The 18,667-nt window shown below is 30.4% G+C and overlaps 3 protein-coding genes across 4 annotated transcripts; 2 read left to right on the top strand and 1 right to left on the bottom strand.

Annotated features, from left to right (window-relative positions):
* Positions 1 to 7,189: 7,189 nt before the first annotated feature.
* Positions 7,190 to 10,054, top strand: LOC120267589 (probable amino acid permease 7). Its single transcript, XM_039275267.1, has 7 exons — positions 7,190 to 7,352; positions 7,454 to 7,687; positions 7,771 to 7,864; positions 8,054 to 8,268; positions 9,006 to 9,139; positions 9,239 to 9,466; positions 9,540 to 10,054. The coding sequence occupies exons 1-7, from the start codon at positions 7,280 to 7,282 to the stop codon at positions 9,939 to 9,941; spliced, it is 1,380 nt and encodes a 459-aa protein (XP_039131201.1). The 5' UTR covers positions 7,190 to 7,279; the 3' UTR covers positions 9,942 to 10,054.
* A 1,707-nt stretch (positions 10,055 to 11,761) lies between these two features.
* On the top strand, positions 11,762 to 13,090 carry LOC120267582 (transcription factor MYB80). Its single transcript, XM_039275262.1, has 3 exons — positions 11,762 to 11,949; positions 12,032 to 12,161; positions 12,269 to 13,090. Exons 1-3 carry the CDS (start codon positions 11,817 to 11,819, stop codon positions 13,032 to 13,034), a joined length of 1,029 nt encoding a protein of 342 aa, XP_039131196.1. The 5' UTR covers positions 11,762 to 11,816; the 3' UTR covers positions 13,035 to 13,090.
* Positions 13,091 to 13,554: 464 nt separating this feature from the next.
* LOC120266442 (ADP-ribosylation factor GTPase-activating protein AGD12-like) lies at positions 13,555 to 16,699 on the bottom strand. 2 transcript variants are annotated; one of them, XM_039274070.1, is made up of 9 exons: positions 16,573 to 16,699; positions 15,768 to 15,835; positions 15,187 to 15,271; positions 14,895 to 14,970; positions 14,582 to 14,745; positions 14,372 to 14,501; positions 14,181 to 14,297; positions 14,003 to 14,098; positions 13,555 to 13,927 (listed from the first exon to the last, which is right to left on the bottom strand). In XM_039274070.1, exons 2-9 carry the CDS (start codon positions 15,805 to 15,807, stop codon positions 13,646 to 13,648), a joined length of 990 nt encoding a protein of 329 aa, XP_039130004.1. In that variant the 5' UTR covers positions 15,808 to 15,835; positions 16,573 to 16,699; the 3' UTR covers positions 13,555 to 13,645. The 2 variants fall into 2 exon arrangements, with proteins under 2 accessions (XP_039130004.1, XP_039130005.1); XM_039274071.1 differs by lacking the exon at positions 16,573 to 16,699 and adding an exon at positions 16,379 to 16,506.
* Positions 16,700 to 18,667: the final 1,968 nt, after the last annotated feature.

Raw genomic sequence — 18,667 nt, forward strand, 5'->3', positions numbered from 1 at the left:
AATAACTTTTAAAATAAAAGGCATCAATCTTTTAAAGTAATTACCAACCTATTTATCTATTATATAATAAATAAATAACAAAATTTATAAACTATAACTAAGAATGAACCACGTAAATACCACGAAACCGAGTCTACTGGATTATTTTTCAATAAAATCACATGTTTAGATACTACGCACAAAAAAATATAGTGTATATTTTTTAGAAATTATATATATTTGGTTATTTATATGTTATACCATCATGTTGTAAAAGAGTTGAATTTTATTTTCTATCCCACTCAGATGTAAAGATTTGATTTAAAATGAATTTTATTATTGTCTAAGGACCTAAATTTCATTGAAGAAAAACCTTTACTATAACAAATATGATGACATAGTATTTATTTAATAAACTAAGAACTTTATAGATCGCTTTCAAATTTCTCCATATTTATATAATAATAAAAGCTAACCATTTGCTCAATTGAATAGAATTATGATTTTACGGTTTTACCCGTGAAATGACAAAGAAATCTAAGTTATAATTTGGCCTTATATTTTGCCTTAAGATTATGGAAGTAGAATTAAGCTTTAGTTTTTTTTTTTGAAAATTCCTTTTAGATTATGGAAAATTACATAATACATAAAACAGTAGTAGTTAATTCAGATTTTCATACAAATCTCTACTTTATGACAAATTACATAAAATAATAAAAAGCATATATTAAAGCAATGTGTTATGGCACCTTTATTGCTCACTTTTCCATGGAAACACAAATAACTCCCTCAGATTAGAAAATGTTTCTAAAAACAATGAATAACACAAATAAATACAACCTGTTACTTAAATTTAGCTCATAGACCCCTGAGATTATTTTCAACCTCTCATGTTTATAAACAATTATATATATATATATATATATATAGGGCACATCATTTAGGGACCTCCCATGGTACTATTGGATTTACATCCAATGGTTATCATCATTCTATACATTGTATTGAACGGTGATAAGCAGCGTTAAACAATGCCAAGCAGTAATCATGCACTATAAATAACAAAAAATCTTCACAGTTCTCTATACAAGTAATAGTCGAATGATGATCGAAGGGTTATCATCAAACATCTTAGAGAATAGTAACTTTGTGTTTATGCAATTAATGTTTCATCTAGTGACATTCCTAAATTTCAAATTTAGAGATGTCCAACATCCAACGGTTATCATCATCACATGCACAGTTTTAAACATTGCTAAACAGTTTCAAGTAGTAATTATGTATAGTGAATAGCAATAAAGCTATATCGGTTTCTATATAAATAATAGTTGTTAGATGATGATCTAAAGACTATCATCCAACATGCTTCGAAACACAGTAACTTTGTGTACATACCCAATTCATGTTTACCATACATACATATATATAAACTAAAAAAAGACATAATATGTTATTTTTTTATATTATCACATTAAAAAAATATTTATTTATAACCCTTTTGAAAAAATTAAAAGTATGAGATGGTGTTTTGGGGAAAAAGGTAGGAAATAAAGCAAAGAAAGGTTATAATTATAATATATTACCGACACGGTATTTTCACAGAAAAATAAATAAATTTTTAAAACAAAACGTGAAACATAAATTATTATTACTATTATTTAGCCACAATCCGGACTAATCTTGAACGACTAGAGTCACTAGACTGTATTTGGTAGCCCCACATTCTTTTTTATAATGATATATATTAATAAGGCCAAGTTTTGAGTCTTTGTGCTCAATTATTTAGTCCATTGGGCTTAGAATAGAAGAGCAATTAAAAGTTCAAAGACATCAATTTCCTAACTTAGAAATAAATTTAAATTTTAAAAGTAATAATTTCAATTAATCCATCAAATCGAAGGGGAACAACATTTGTTTATTTTTTGACAAAATATGGACTAATCATGTATTAGAGATGTGCAAAAATATAGAGTTACCATCTCAACCCACCTATAACAAAAATATTCTACACATAACTTGAGCTACAATTTGTTTCTAATATTTATTGGAAAGAATTATATATAGATAGATGTAGGATATGGATCAAAATATTTTATATATTTAATTTATAAAAAATTAAGAAACCATATAATAAATTAAAAAATTATACAAATCAATTAGTAAAATATCAAACAATAAATTTTCATAAATATTTTTTTAAAAATTAATTATTTTGTTAATTGTCTTTTTGGCTCATAAGCACTAAATCTCTACATATGCACACTTTTAAATTCTCTTAAATAGCGCACTCTTATTTGTCACATATATATTATATTATTTTGTTTCAATTTATGAAATAAAAAATAAAATTACAAAAAATTGTTTTTAAATTATGTAAATCAATTTATAAAAAAATATATTAGTAAAAAAAAGAATATCTTTGAATAATGGTTCACATCATATTATTTTGATTTGTAATTTTTTTTCAATGACCATATGATAAGCACAATAATAACCCTATTATTAAAAACCAAAGTAAAATCTAGAGCAATTGGGTCCATTCCAATCATTCAGTCAAAAAGCAATTCATGTGATTCTTCCATTGATCCTTCCATTATCTTTCACAATCAATATTTTGTTCATTTTTTCTTTTGAGTTCCCCCACAAACAAAGAAAGCCTCCCACTTGTTGCCTTTTGCCATTTTCAAGCTTTATGTCTTTGTCTCTATTTGGAAATCTAAAAAGGTAGTGGAAAGAAATTAAAAAAGAAGGTGATACCACGGTTGCCACCAAATCAGTGAAAATAACAATTAAAAATATAACTTGAACTATTAGTATATTATTTAATAATTTATAAATGTCATGGCACACTGCTCCATGTCGTCTTAACTCATTCCAATGCTTATGTGTTTTTAATTATTTTTTTATTATTGTTCAACCAATTAAAGGATAAGAACTATGGGGTGATAATGTTGTTTTGTCTTGAGCCATGTTAATGAGTCATGTGTGATTGTTTGTTTCAGTCCTTCAATTATTTGTGATGTTTTGTCTATATGCTTTGTAGAATAAGTAGTACATGTTTTTTTATTACAGTGTAATGTTGCTGATAATATTGTCCTACTATATAGGGATTCAATTATTGATACTAATCCCACAGATTATTAAATTATGAAAACGAGTAAATAATCAAAACAAATAAATTCATACAGTTCATGGATTAAAATAAGCTATAATTTTATATCCTAATTTTATAGTCACGCACCACTTTAATGTTTGAAAATTATTTGTCAGAGGAAAGTCCAATTTTAATTTTTCAAGCATTTAAACAAACACATTAGTGAATTGGCTAAATTTTTCAGCCATGTATTTTCTATTTTTATTCTTTTCTCACTTTTATTATTTCTTGTCAATTCCCCCTTCTGTGGACTGTGTTACTGTAGATTTTACTTTCACAATGAATGTAAATTATCTATTTTTTTAAAAAAAAATTATCCAAATATTTTTTTATTATTCTCTCTGTTTATCTAAAAATAATTATTTAAATTTTTATTAATTTATATAAATATTTATAATAAATACTTATTGTTAATTTTTTTTTGAATAATAGACGACAAGCGGCCTTTTTATATGAATATAAAACAGTGTATGAACAGTACGTTGAACAGTACTGTCGGGGGAGGGATTTGAACCCATGACTTTCCTCTTATACTTTGATGTTATACCATCGGGCTATCCAGTGATTGACACTTATTGTTAATTTAAAAAAAAATCTAAATTAAAAATAGTTGATTTTTAATTAATTAAAAAAAAAAGACTTCTAACAATGTCCCCTATAAGTTAGGGTGAGAGTTTCTTAGGCCATCTCCAATACATGACCCGAATCCCAAATTTGGGGTTGGAATAAGATGACCCCAACCCAATTTGGGGTTGGGGTCATCTTATTCCAACCCCAAATTTGGGTCCCACATAAATATTAATTTTTTAATTATTTTTTATTTTTATAATTATTGTAATTAAAATTATAAAGTTAATAATTCATTAATGTTATTATAAGTAGTCATTATATATCTGCAATATTTTTAGTTGTAAATTTTTTTTAATTTATTTTTATTAGTAAATTATTAAATTGTAATAATTAATTAATTAAATTATTGTTAAAAAAAATAATTTTAAGTATTTTTTAATAGTAATAATAATATTAAAATGTAAAAAGAATATTTTGTGTTTTTTTAGGTAAAATTTGAGATTTGTGATTAGAGTATAATTTATAAAATTAAATTTGAAATTTGAAGTAGAAATTTGGGGTTGTGGATTAGGGATGACTTTAGAGAAGTGGTTGGAATATTTTTTTAGTACATTAACCAGTGTCAAGAATTTGATATCTATTTGATTTCTCAACTCTTGATTAGAGAGACACATTTTGTTTCTTAAGAGACCACCCACCCTTTTCTTTGTTTTTAATTATCTTTTTTTTGTTATTATTTATTAAATAGACGTCTAAATTACATCATGATTTTTCCACTTTAAATCATAAATAATTCTTTCCTGTCTTTTAAATAATAAGTCTAATTTAGTCCTACCACGAATCAAGATTTTGTCATTTTAATAGGTCAAGTTAGACTTAGACATGACATGTGGCCAACTTGTCTCATATGTAGGGGTGGCAATAATCTGTCCGGACCCGCCGGCCCGGTTTTGTCCGGCCCGGAATAAAAAGGGTTTGGACATAAGGTTTGCAAATGCTGGCCGAGTCCGGATATGGCTTGGTTGTCCGGATTTAAATCCGGGCCGGGTCCGGACATAAAAATTCGGACAACCGGGCCCTTTTAACCCTTAAAACTTTAAAAGCCCACAACCTTAGGCCCATTTGTTTTAAACCCATTCTTCTAAAAACTTTAAACATATATTGTTTGTTCTATTAAGACTTAGATTTTTCTATAATTTGAGTTATGTTTTGGATTATTGATGTTTTTTTTTTGCATTTAATGTGAATTAAATTATTTTTGTATAATTTAATATTTGAGCGAACTTAAAAATAGCTTATAGAATTCGGACAAATTTGGACATCCGGACAACCCGGTTTTAAAATAAACCGGATTTGGACATGCCAAGTTTGTCCGGATTTAAAACCGGACCGGTTCCGAACACAAGTTTTTCTATTTATATTAGTAGTTGTTCGGACCCGATTTGGTCCGAACCCGAATTTTTGCCACCTCTACTCATATTAAAGACTTCCTGAAATTTAAAATTGTTATTTAAAAAAAAATTAATTATTCATTACAAACAAATTCTAAATAGTTTTATTAAAAAATTAAATGAAATATTTTAAAAAATAAAAATAAACTATATTAATTTATGAAAAAATTTCTTTGTTCAATAACATGTACTATATTAAAGCCTAACCCTAATATGCAATGAATACATATTTTAAAATAAATCACTCATATATATATATATAATTAGGGTTTGGTGATGATGTGACCTTTTGGAAGGTAGCTTTTATCTTTTTATATATGAGGAACTTTCAGGTCCAAAGCTAAAGCAAAGAAAGAGATGTGTCCTTGTCTTTAACTGTTCATCAAAGGAATCAATTTTTTTTTTCCAAGATACCATTTACTAATGTCAAGCCAAGGTCTCATTCAATCCAAACATTTGTAGTTTTTTAAGTTTCATTATATTAAGCTTATTCAATCAAACACTTTTTTGAGTCATTGAAATTGATTTGCTTTGAATTTGTATGCAGAGTTATTATGAAATATGATCGAGAAAATTACTTACCTATTTTTATAAAAATGGGTAATTGTTTTGATGTACTCTGATGAAAATAATGTTTGTTTATATATATATATATATATATATATATATATATTAAAAAAACAAAAAAAGCTTTTTAATATGCTTTACTGATGAAGAGTAATTTATAACATTTATAAAAATGGGGATTGATAGTTGTTTTTTCTTTGTCCATAATGAATGGATAGAGAGGTTAAATGCTAGTTTAATTTTTTAATAAATTTTTTAGTTTTTTTTTATTTTGGGGATATATAAGTAAATTAGAATGGCTGGTAGGCATATATACGCAAATTTAAATTTTAGAATAAAAATATATAAATGACTAAATTATTTTGAAACTACAATTATAATTGAATATGATTCTCCCAACAATTTTTTTTTCATCCATTACATCACTGTTTTCTTTTTAAAATAATTGGCATGGTTATCACCAAAATTTTTAATTTAAAATTTCGAAAATCTATAGTATTTTTCAATGTACAAAATTTTTTCCCAATAAATAATTTTAATTTAAAATTATGAATATTTAGAATTTACACCAAAACTTATTCTATAAAATATATTCAGATTGTACGAGGAAACAAACTTAGATAGAGGTAAATATGTTGGCTCTTTTTTTTTATATTATTTCAAGAAAATTACCATTATATTAGTGCAAATAAAGTTCGCTATATATAAGATAAAAAAAGAGTAATTTATTGATAAAACAACCTCTTATAAGGAAAAAGATAATTTTATTTAAATTAAAACAGTTATCTATAGATAAACTAATCTATTATATACACGATAAAAACATGGTATTACAGTTTTACTAGTTGCTAATGTAAAACATAGTTGGCTAAGATAAAAGAGTAATTTATGGATATGTCAACTATTATAAAATACAAAGAGAGTTTTATTTAAAATAAAATAATTATTTATGGATAAATTAACTTATTACATGGGATAAAAAAAAACGTAATCATATTTAAATTAAATAGTTACCTGTGGATAATTAACCTATTATATAAGCTAAAAATTGAAAATTTCTATTATGCTATTATAAATAAAGTCTGCGTAAAAAGAGTAATTTATGGATAATAACATACAAAAAGAATTTTATTTAAATTAAAATAGTCATCTATAGATAAATTAACTTATTATATGAGACAACTATATATATATATATATTTAAATAAATAGTTATTTATGGATATATCAAGTTATAATGAGATTAGACCAGAGTTTTATTTAAATTAACATAGTTTTACAATATTATTTAATGGATGTATGTGGAATTTATTAATAAATTTTTAAAAAATAGCATTATTTTAATAAAAAAAATTTAAATAAAGATAAATTTGTAAAAATAAATAAATAAATAAAAAGAATCTTATTTGGATAATTTAAAGCAATAATTATTTTAGATTTATTTTCTTCTTTAAAAAACATCACTAATTTGGAGGGAGTATTAAAATAAAAGCAATCAGCAACCTGGAAACTATCTGTGAAGGAAACTCAGAGCCACTGTTCTGTGAATTTGGCGACAATGGCGGTGGATCAAACCCTTGAAATCTCTGATTCTTCATGCCAGGACGACGACAATGGCGTCATTAGAACTGGTAATTAATCCATTTTCCTCTTCAACGCTTCAATCCTTCTCCGTATCAGTGATAAAAATCCAATCTTTGGCGTTGATTTGCTGTGAAAAACCACCAAACAGGAACAATTAGAACAGCCATAGCTCACATCATCACTGCAGTCATTGGCTCTGGTGTGCTGTCCCTGGCATGGAGCACTGCTCAGCTTGGATGGGTTGCTGGTCCTGTTGCCATGTTTTGCTTCGCCATTGTCACCTATGTGTCTGCTTCCCTCCTCTCCGATTGTTACAGGGCCCCTAATTGTGTTACTGGTGTTAGGAATCGTTCTTACATGGATGCTGTTAGAGTGACCTTGGGTATTGCTTATAACCCCTAAATCATCTCAAAGTTGACGGCTTTACTTGGTTTTTTATTGTAATCTAGCTTGGTGTTAGTTCAGGTAGGAAGCAAACTTGGATTTGTGGATGGCTTCAGTATATTAGCATGTTTGGCACTGCTATTGCTTATGTTATTACCACTTCAATTGGTATGAGGTATTACAGAATTTGTTCTGTGGTTTGTGATTGATTTGTCAAATTCTTTCTGTCTCTCTTTTCTTTTGTTGTTTTTGTTGTTTTTGTTGTTGTTGTTGTTGTTGTTGTTGTTGTTGTTGTTGTTGTTGTTGTTGTTGTTGTTGTTTTGTGGATTGATTTGAAGTTGGTTTCTTGTTTGTGTTTGTGCAGAGCTATTCAGAAATCTAATTGTTATCATAAAGAAGGGCACAAAGCTCCTTGTGAATATGCAACTTATCACTATATGTTGGCATTTGGAGGAGTTCAGGTTGTGTTTTCTCAGATTCCTGATTTTCATAACATGGAGTGGCTGTCTATTGTTGCTGCTGTAATGTCATTCTGCTATTCCACCATTGGATTTGGCCTTGGGGTTGCCAAAGTGATTAGTATTGCTTCTCTCTCTTTTAATTTTTTTTTTTCTCTATAACTAATAAATAGAAATAGATTTATTTAGCAATTGTTTTCTTTCTGAGTTCAATCTAGGTGCTGTTCATTTTTATCTCTAATCTTTGATAGAATGTTTGTGATTGTCTTAAGTTGGTATTATGTTTCTATTGCCTTCAAAGAAATAGCTCCAGATTCTTCATGTTTCTTTGCATAGGTGTGATGCATCGATGAACTCAACAACCAGTTACCAAAAGCCAACTCGGGGTTGAATTGGTTGATGAGATTTTTTAGTTTCTCACCTATCTTCAATTGAATGCTCACAAAATTAACTCAGATTTCTTGTTTGTTTTGGCATTTTTGTACCTGATGGTACAATGGCTCTCCTATTAAGTTTTTCTTGGAGAACTCCTCTTAGAAAATAAAATTTAAGAGGGCCATTATATCATTTATGTATATGTTTGCTCTAAGATTAGAGAAATACAGGTTAGTTAACTGATTGATTTCATTTAAATTATACAGTTGTCGATATATTGACATTAAAGTGACCTGTGTATAGGGTATGATGACCATCCTATGAAGTTCTTCTTATGGAGATCTTAGAATGTTGTACCATATATATTACTTAACTTGGAAGCCAATCTTCAGAAGCGAGAGACATTATTCTCACACTTGAGTGTTGATTAGATTTGGACTTCAGCATAAAAGTGAGTTCTTGTTTTTGTAATTTGTATTTCAGCGAATGGAACAATTAAAGGGAGTATCAAAGGAGTTCCAATGCCTACCATGGCACAGAAAGTCTGGCGCATTTCCCAGGGATTGGGAGACATTGCATTTGCCTATCCATACTCCCTTATTCTCCTTGAGATTCAGGTAACATGCATGCTCTTTAAAACTGAATTCCTGAAGTGTTATTTCAATCTTATAGAGAAGGAGCTGAATTCCTGGAATTATTTTCATTGATGAATGAAGGACACACTGAAGGCTCCACCAGCTGAAAACAAGACCATGAAAAAAGCATCCATGGCCTCCATTCTCATCACTACATTCTTCTACCTCTGTTGTGGATGTTTCGGTTATGCAGCATTCGGAAACACTACACCTGGAAATCTCCTGACCGGATTCGGATTCTACGAACCCTACTGGCTCGTCGACTTTGCCAATGTGTGCATTATTATTCACCTAGTGGGAGGATATCAGGTAAATTCTTCAGACATACTTCATTAATCACTCAACTGCTATTGAAGCTGAACTATTACTTCTGATCACTCAGGTTTACAGCCAGCCAATATTCGCATTCTTCGATCGATGGTCCACCAAGAAATTCCCAAACAGCTGGTTTATCAACAAGGCATACACAATCAAACTCCCTGGCCTGCCACCTTACAGATTGACACTCTTCAGATTATGCTTCAGAACATTGTTTGTTGCATCGACAACAGGAATTGCAATGATCTTCCCTTACTTCAATGATGTGTTGGGCATTTTGGGTTCTCTGAACTTCTGGCCTCTGGCAATCTACTTCCCTGTGGAGATGTACTTTGTGCAAAGAAATGTAACCCCATGGAGTAAGAATTGGATCATTCTTCAGACTTTTAGCCTTGCATGTTTGCTTATTAGCCTTTTTTCTTTAATTGGTTCAGTGCAAGGACTTATTAGTGATAGACTTACCTAGAAATTGATTTAGTTTCATTTCCATAGTTAAAGAATGTTGTTACTCTGTATATGATGTCACTTGTAGTTTCATCCCCTGATATTATAAATTGGGGAGTGTGATTATTTGGTAGACATATCTCCATAGTTTTTTCTTACTATATTTCAGACTTTTAATTGATATGAAACATGAGAAAGGAAATGAAAATGAATTAATGTTTACTGATTACAAATACTTTTCTGTTTACTGCTTGTGATTCTTCTCCTAAAGATGGTGATCAAATTCCAAAGAGAAGTAATGCAACCACACTATCCTCGTCAATGTATTTTTTTTTGAAAAATCTAAGGACATGAATAGCGAATAATAGTGTTTTCAAGAATTGTAGTAAAGCTTTCAGGGACTTGATTATATAAATTCTCAAAATTTGATGATTTGTTTTTGTTAATTTTGTGGAGAAAAAATTATTTAGCGGAAAAGAGAAGAAAGCTGCAGTTTTCTAGAATATGATGTCACTTGTACATTTACATACTTTGAAATATGTGATTTTTATTACTAAAATATTTTTCATATATATTTATTATTAATTTTTAAATATAAAAGATCCATATTCACTGTGTATATCATTGCGTTAAAGACATCCCTATTCATGAGAAGTCTCAACAAGATAACATACATGTTCAGAGACCAGCTAGAAATTGAGGTTGAGGTGAGTGCAGAGGGTGTGAAAAAGAAACAAGTAAAAAACACAAATAATTAATAATTTTAAAAGCCAACTGTTTCTTAGCCTATCGGAATTTTTGTGTGGAGTATTTGTTTGGAGAGGGCCCAAAATTAAATCCCAATGCCTATGTAAACGTGAGGGCAAAGATGTGTTGACTATTAATTGCATACTATCACACTTTTTTTTTACTTTTCTTAAATGAGGTCCCTTGAATAAATAATTCTCTTATATAAAAATAAATAAACATAAAACAAATTAAATAAAAATAATTGAAAATAAAAAAATTTAAAATTTAAAAATGTATCAATGTTTTGAGAATAAAATGCATATAATTATGAAAAATAATCAACAGCTAAAAGAAAATGAAAGAATAATAGGAGAAAATTTTCATGTCCATAAATGATCACTTCCTCTATCTATTATATATATATATATATATATATATATATATATATATATATATGTCTCACATGTCTAATAGCTGAAATTATTATTCAAAACATAAAGGATACAAACGAACAATCAATTGCAAGAATCACAAAGCTAACCCTCAAATGATAACAATTAACTAGTCCTAATCAAATGATTTCATCAATAATAACAATGCATGCAAGTGACCTTTTCTTGTATCCTCAAAGAGAAAGAGAGAGAAAAACCCAAAGCACATGAGTAGGACGACTTGATACAAAGAAAAGTGATTATCAAATGATTAATCTCTTAATTCATAACAAACCAAACAATAAAGCTGATATTGTGTGATCTTATATTAACTCCATGCTTGCTACCATTACAAGTATAGTCCACAAGATAGAAACATCACCACTCTCATCTTGTAGATAAGAGAACAGAGAAAGAGAGAGAGAGAGAGAGGAGTTGACCAGGCGTCTTGCGGGTGAGCAACCTGCCCGGGCGTCACGCCCTCAGTGAGCGTTGAATTCTTTAACCAAATCATGCAGGATGAGCCTCAAGTACACCCACACGTGAACACCCCCCATGCAAACCCTCATATATCTATCTATCTTTCTATATATATACTTATTCACATCTTTCCTTATTAATTTGCTACTCATTAACATATAGATATATAAGAATAAGCAAATATATATATCTATTTATATATTTATATATATATATATATATAGTTTCTTAGGCTTTTAGATAAGCTGGAAATTAAGATGGGAAGAATCCCATGTTGTGAGAAAGACAACGTGAAGAGAGGCCAATGGACACCTGAAGAAGATAACAAGCTCTCTTCTTACATAGCTCAGCATGGCACTCGCAATTGGCGTCTCATCCCTAAGAATGCTGGTAATCTTTAATATATTAATTTCTGAATTATATATAAATGGTCATAATTAATTGTATGCATTGCATGGATGTATTTTATTAGGTTTGCAGAGATGTGGGAAGAGCTGCCGTCTCCGGTGGACAAACTACCTCCGGCCAGACCTCAAACATGGCGAGTTCACCGATGCTGAAGAGCAAACCATTGTCAAGCTTCACTCTGTCGTCGGAAACAGGCAAAACTAATACTTATTTTGTTATTAATTCACTCACTGTTTAATTTCATTTACATGTTCTGAACTTCTGATACTTATCATAATCTTATTGATGAATATAATTTTAGGTGGTCTTTAATAGCAGCTCAATTGCCAGGGCGTACTGATAATGATGTCAAGAATCACTGGAACACTAAACTGAAGAAGAAGCTCTCTGGAATGGGGATTGATCCTGTTACTCATAAGCCTTTTTCTCACCTTATGGCAGAGATTGCCACAACACTGGCTCCACCTCAGGTTGCTCATCTTGCTGAGGCTGCTCTTGGTTGTTTCAAGGATGAAATGCTTCATTTACTTACAAAGAAACGTGTTGATCCTTTCTCCGGCATGCCGCAAGTCACCGGAAACAATGGCGTTGGTTATGCTTCTGTGTCTGGTAATGATAAGGAGGAAACCATTGAGAAGATTAAGCTTGGTTTGTCTAGAGCTATCATGCAAGAAGGTAATGGAGATCATCATGTTGTTAATAATGGAAAGTCATGGGCATTGGTGGGTTCACATGGAGAAGCATCAGTGATGCATGATGTTTATGATCCTATGCTTAGTGGTGATCATGGATTTCGATACGATGCGCCGGCTTATGGGAACGATGTCGGTGAGGCTTCGGCGTGGAGCCAGAGTTTGTGTACTGGTAGTACATGCACTGGTGGTGTTGGTGAGCAGCAAGCTGGAGTTATTGTGGAGAAGGAGGTGGAGGTGGAGATGGAGGAGGAGGATGGGGAGGAGGCTGAAGGGAGGAAGATTAATGGAAGGAAGGGAGATGAAGGAGGAATGTTTGCAAGTGATTGTGTTTTGTGGGACTTGCCTGATGATCTTATGAGTCCTATGGTTTGAATTCATATAAGATATGTATTTGTATTTGGAGTTAAATGATATAAGAAGAAGAATAAGAGAAGTTTATGAATGGTTTGTGTGCTGCTTTTAATTTTTAAGTTAATTTTTTGAGGGTGGTCATAGAAAATATAATGTTTTAGGGTTTTTTTTTTTTCATACATATATATATATATATGTACATATACTCATATTCCTGAAGTATCAGTAAGTACTCCAATAATATGCACCCAGTAATGTTCATTACAATCTTGATTTTCTCTGAAACCAACTTGTAAGCATGGAGTTTTGAGAATTATAACTGAAAAAATAATTTTTTAAGGGTATTTGGTTGAAAGAAGAATGCACAAACTTTGGACTAATCAATAACACAAAAATCCATTAAAAAAAAAATTTAATAAACATATACAAAAACAAAGGGTCTTTAAGTCTTTTGCATATATAGTCCCTTCTAAAATCCTATAATTACACTGCTTTATAAGAGTACTTAAACAAATACAGATTTTCGCAAGGGAGTATATGAAAAAAAAAATTTAACTCAGATTAATTGATCAAACCAGATTGACATATTTTACAAGCAAAGATAATCCAATAGATAAATTATACTCAAAAATCTATTCATTAATAGGAACCCATTCCAACTCTAATTCTATCTGTCCACATTCCACATTTTGCAATTTGAGTGAAACATCTTGTTTCACCTTTCCATCCACAACATTGATTATACTGTCTTTGATCAGAGCATTGTCACTTGATTTCAACCATTTTCCAATCTGCATGTCTCCGAGCAACTGTGGATCACCGAATGCCATTGCCGCGGTTAGCAATGGTTGGAGGTCAATCTCCGCTTCACCCATTATATCATCGGCGGAGAACAAATCATGGTCAAATACTCGCTGCAATGAGATACATTTAAAAATATCAGTTTGTACTGATACTATAATACCCGTGAATTTGTCTTACAAACTCACCAGTTTCAAGGGACGATATCGATGAGGGACTGATATCTGAAGCTCCTCATTCCAGACAGGATTTAAGTTGCTTTTTATCACGGTTGTCTTGACTTTCTGCAGATGATCAATGAGAATACAAGAAATGAATAATCTAGGCAAAAGAGTGAAGCTTGTGAATTTAAATTGTGAGCCGAACCTGGTCTCCGAGTGTTAAAATGACATAAGGATCACTTGATAACATATCCCTAACAGCCAGGTCTGTGCCCTTGACAACTTTCACTTTCAATGTTCCGATGATCTCGTCAACGCTCGGCTGTAATCACTCAAAAAGAATAAATAAAAGGATACATGTTAGAGTATATAACAAAATTAAATCCGGATGCTCACTTCTTTTCGTGAGCTTCTTGAATCAAAAACAATATCCAAATCCTTTCTCGAGTCGCAGGATTTGAAAGAGCTCTTAGATGAGACAATACGTAAGCTTGGTTTTAAGAATTCCTGCAATTCGTATTTGGACCTACAGGAAAATGCAATGAGCATAAGATAAGTTAAACCATAAAAGATCAAACACATACATCAATTTGTATTGTATTCCACCTGATAAAATTCGTCCTCTCCTCATTGCTAGCATTCGGCTTTGGCTTGGAAACTCCTTTAGGGAGAAAAGCCTCGTAGATCGAATTTGCAGAAGAGTTTCCACCAACCTCAACCATAGAATCGATATCATCATCATCCCATGGATCTAAAGTTACCGACATAACCTGATGAGAAATAATACGCTAGTCAAAAACAGGTATACGACAAAGACACTAGGATACGTAAAATAAGAGAACGTGAACATTGTAGGATGCACAAGCATGTTCCAGATCACATCTTATAAAGTTGAGCTATTTGAGTCACATCTTATTACCTTTGAGATCTCTGGGCCAAGACTTCTGTGAATACTGCTACATTTTGTGCAGAGAAATACTCCGATATTAGCTGACCTGCATTGAGAACAGTTCAGTTATAACTTATTATATGTACAATATTATGAGTCTAAGATAACACCATGTATTACAATGGAACATTAAAGCTGAAAGTTTTTATATGTGAGATGATTAGTGCAGCAGGATTGCATATAAGAAGATTTTGGCCTCAATATGTGGCTGAAACAATGGGGATGGAATTTCCTTAACAAATTACAATGTTATAATACTTACGCCCATTTGGGATCCGGAGCACCACAGTCTGCACATACACGATTATCATTCTTGAGCAATAGCTCATGCAATTTCCTTAAATTAGCTGTCAGATGAAAAAGGATTTACATGAGACATACATATAAAAAAAAATACGCAAGAAAGTCTGCAAAGAATTGACCAAAAGTATAGGAAGAGCAAGACAGCACGCAGAATGAGAAACAATAAAGATCACATTGAGAACCAAAGTCTCACCCACAGGATTTGCATCAAAAACATTAAGAAACACTTCCAATAGCAATGAATATCGCAAAAATCTCACAGGTCATAAGAACTTTGACAAGTTATCCCAGTTTTCATGATTTTACCAATTCCCACCACAACCTTAGACCATTCTAATTCAACAAGGTTACATTGCTTAATTAGATGAGCAGGAGAGAGATGTCATGGTATGAACGAACACCTCAGGAACAGCTAATTCGAGTCATACTTAAGCCTCATACTTCACATAAACAAAGGGATGTGTGTACTTGAGAACATAAATTGAAAAGGGATAATTTTAAAAAAACAATCCAACTAAGAAGAGAACAGTATTCATGTACCAGAGGAAGTCTTCCCAAATTCACTGAATCGTTTACTCATCTCTCCACTGCTGAATATCAAAAATCACCTACACCAAAAGGCACCACAATAAAAAACAATCAGAAAATCTCAAAACAGTAAAAATTCATTATGTTCACTTGGTTTATAAGTCAACACCTCACGGCAAAAGGAGAAAAGAGCAAAAGTTGGAAAAAAAAATTACGTAAATTAGCAAAACAATAAAAACAAATTGATTGAACAGCTATACTTCTTCTCAACAAGCTAAACTAAGCACCAATATTCACTGCAATGAATTCATTGACATAAATTCCATAAACCTAAGTTCCAAAAATTTCTTAAAAGTCAACAAAAAAAAAAGGCCATTCTTTCTTCATTCAAATAAACATAAACTCACAATCAATATCAAATTAGACAGAAACAGAACAGAGAGCATTAAAATACTTCTAATGTATTCTAAACATCCTGAGAATGAAAATCAATCACATATCAGGAACCAAAAAAAAGCAGCAAAATCCATGCTTTACACCATCTAATTCACCAAAACAGAAACCCAAATCACCACAAACAAAATTAAACACATTAAACAGCATGTCAAAAATAAACCCCAAACCTTCAACACCATAAACGCTTTCCAATCGCCAAAAAAGCAAGAAAAAAAAAAAACTTTGACAAAGCAAACACCTTGCCAAAAGTCAGAGATGAATCCTACTGAATTAAACAGGAAACAATCATGAAAATCTTCATTAAAACCCCACTAAAATAAGAAATTTATCATAAAAATGGGAAGAAAAGAATGATTCTCACCAGATTATTCTTCGAAGTAGAGGAATTGATCCAAAACTATGGGCAACCTTTGGGTGTGAAATTGATGAACTTTGATGGCAATATCTCCCTGTCTTTTGTTCCACCATGAAAAGGACTTGAATCGAAAGTCTCTTCCTTTTTTGGGTTTTATATATCAAACTTTTTATTTATTTATTTTAATATTTTTTTTAATATATCATGATTGGTTTTGATCAACAAACCAGCCATCAGACCAGAATTTTTCACATTACCCCTTCAATATATATATATATATATGAAGGCATTTCAAATATATTATAATATATTTCTAGAATATTTGTTTATTTTCAATATGCATCCATGGCTCTTGTAATGTAATTTCCGGTTTCTTAATAAATGAGTAATTTATCTATTTAAAAAAAATAATATGTGATTTTTTTAATAAATATGATGATGGCAATCATAAGTATATGCAAGGGTCAAAAATTGATTATTTTCTTGGTGTAAATAATAAATACTATATTCTATTTTTTACCAACGATTCTTTGAGCCTATCGATATCTCGATTTTTTGTAAAAGTTCTTATTTCGGAGAAATTCGAAATCAAAATTTATGTAAGATGAGAACAAAGTGTTGTTGATCTTGTAAGTGTCATCCTTTACTTAAACCTTAAATATGGGGCTTGTCTCTTAATGTCATTTCCATATTTTTATTTGACAATATTTAATTTCAGTATAAACATAGCTAAAAAAATGAAAGGAAGCGTTAATTAAATGAATGATTGGGACTATAATGCATCTTTGCTCAAGACCCTCCAAATTGCTTTCTTTTCCACACTATATGTCACTTTATTTATTTTAATAACAGTATATGTCATTTTTTATGTGGAGAGATTCTTGGTATGATTGATAATGAAAGCCTTGTTTATAAAAGAGTTTTGTAATATACACCCCTAAGAAACTTAAAATTTATAATTACTTAAAAATCCCTCTATCATTTTATAGAGATCTAATTTTATTTTTTTAAATGGTTTATATGGAAAGAAAAAGTGTTGATAGAGGATGAATAGACTTTGCCACTTTAATGGTTGCTGGTCTTTGTCCCATTGATGATAAGTTTACTAATTCTTAATAGACATCCATGTTTTTTTGATGGAATGATCACATGGAAAGCATTGGTTCTTATTATCACAATCCACTCAGCAATATCTTTGCAAATATTTCCTTTATTTTAATTTTATTTATCTCAAAAGTGTTCACTTATTCATTGGCACACTGGCACTCAGTTATTGGTTAGCTGGTTGAGAAAAAAAAATTGAGAAATATATATAGGCGATTTTTTTACTGCTGAAATTTGTAGAAGCGCCCGCGAATAAAAAAACAAAAGTGGAGAAAAAATTGAGGTAAATAGAAATACACACAAAAATCAATTAATATGTATGTAAACAGTAAGATAAATAGTGTCTACACTCTAGAATCCTGTTCTTACAACGAAATGGATCATTTTTTTACTCCACAGTAATATTTATTCCATTTTCTACCATTTATGAAATTGTTGATATCACTGTTATTTGTACTGTGAATGATTAGTGTGAAAGCCATTGTTGATATTTATTGGAAGTCATTAGATTCATCCCATAACGGCTAGAAAGACGTTTGTAGAGTGTTTATATGCGAACATCCTAATAAACTGGCCCTCATATATAAATATATATATAGACACAAATAATATAAAATTAGTGATAAGTGCCCACCAGTGAACATTTTTGAGATTTTATTTTTATGGGGATATATATGTGATGTAATTTTTAATGGTTCATACAAAATATAAACTTTTGTAGGGGAATATAAGCAAATTTTCCTAATTTCATCTCATATTATCTCACACGCACACATGGTTGTCAATCTCCTATAATTGAGTTATTGTAAACTTTTAAATGCGTTAAAAAAAAAAGATTTTTAAACATATAGTCTTGTAACTAATTAATAATTATCATATATTGTAAAAAAAAGAAAAAACCCTGCTACCAATGCCTTATTTCAGACTATTTTAGAGTAAAAAACTAATTGATCAAAGACCTGAAAAAACAAATCATATATATGTTTTAGTAATTTAT

This window comes from Dioscorea cayenensis, chromosome 8 (genome assembly GCF_009730915.1).
Source record: "Dioscorea cayenensis subsp. rotundata cultivar TDr96_F1 chromosome 8, TDr96_F1_v2_PseudoChromosome.rev07_lg8_w22 25.fasta, whole genome shotgun sequence".
NCBI lineage: Eukaryota > Viridiplantae > Streptophyta > Magnoliopsida > Dioscoreales > Dioscoreaceae > Dioscorea > Dioscorea cayenensis.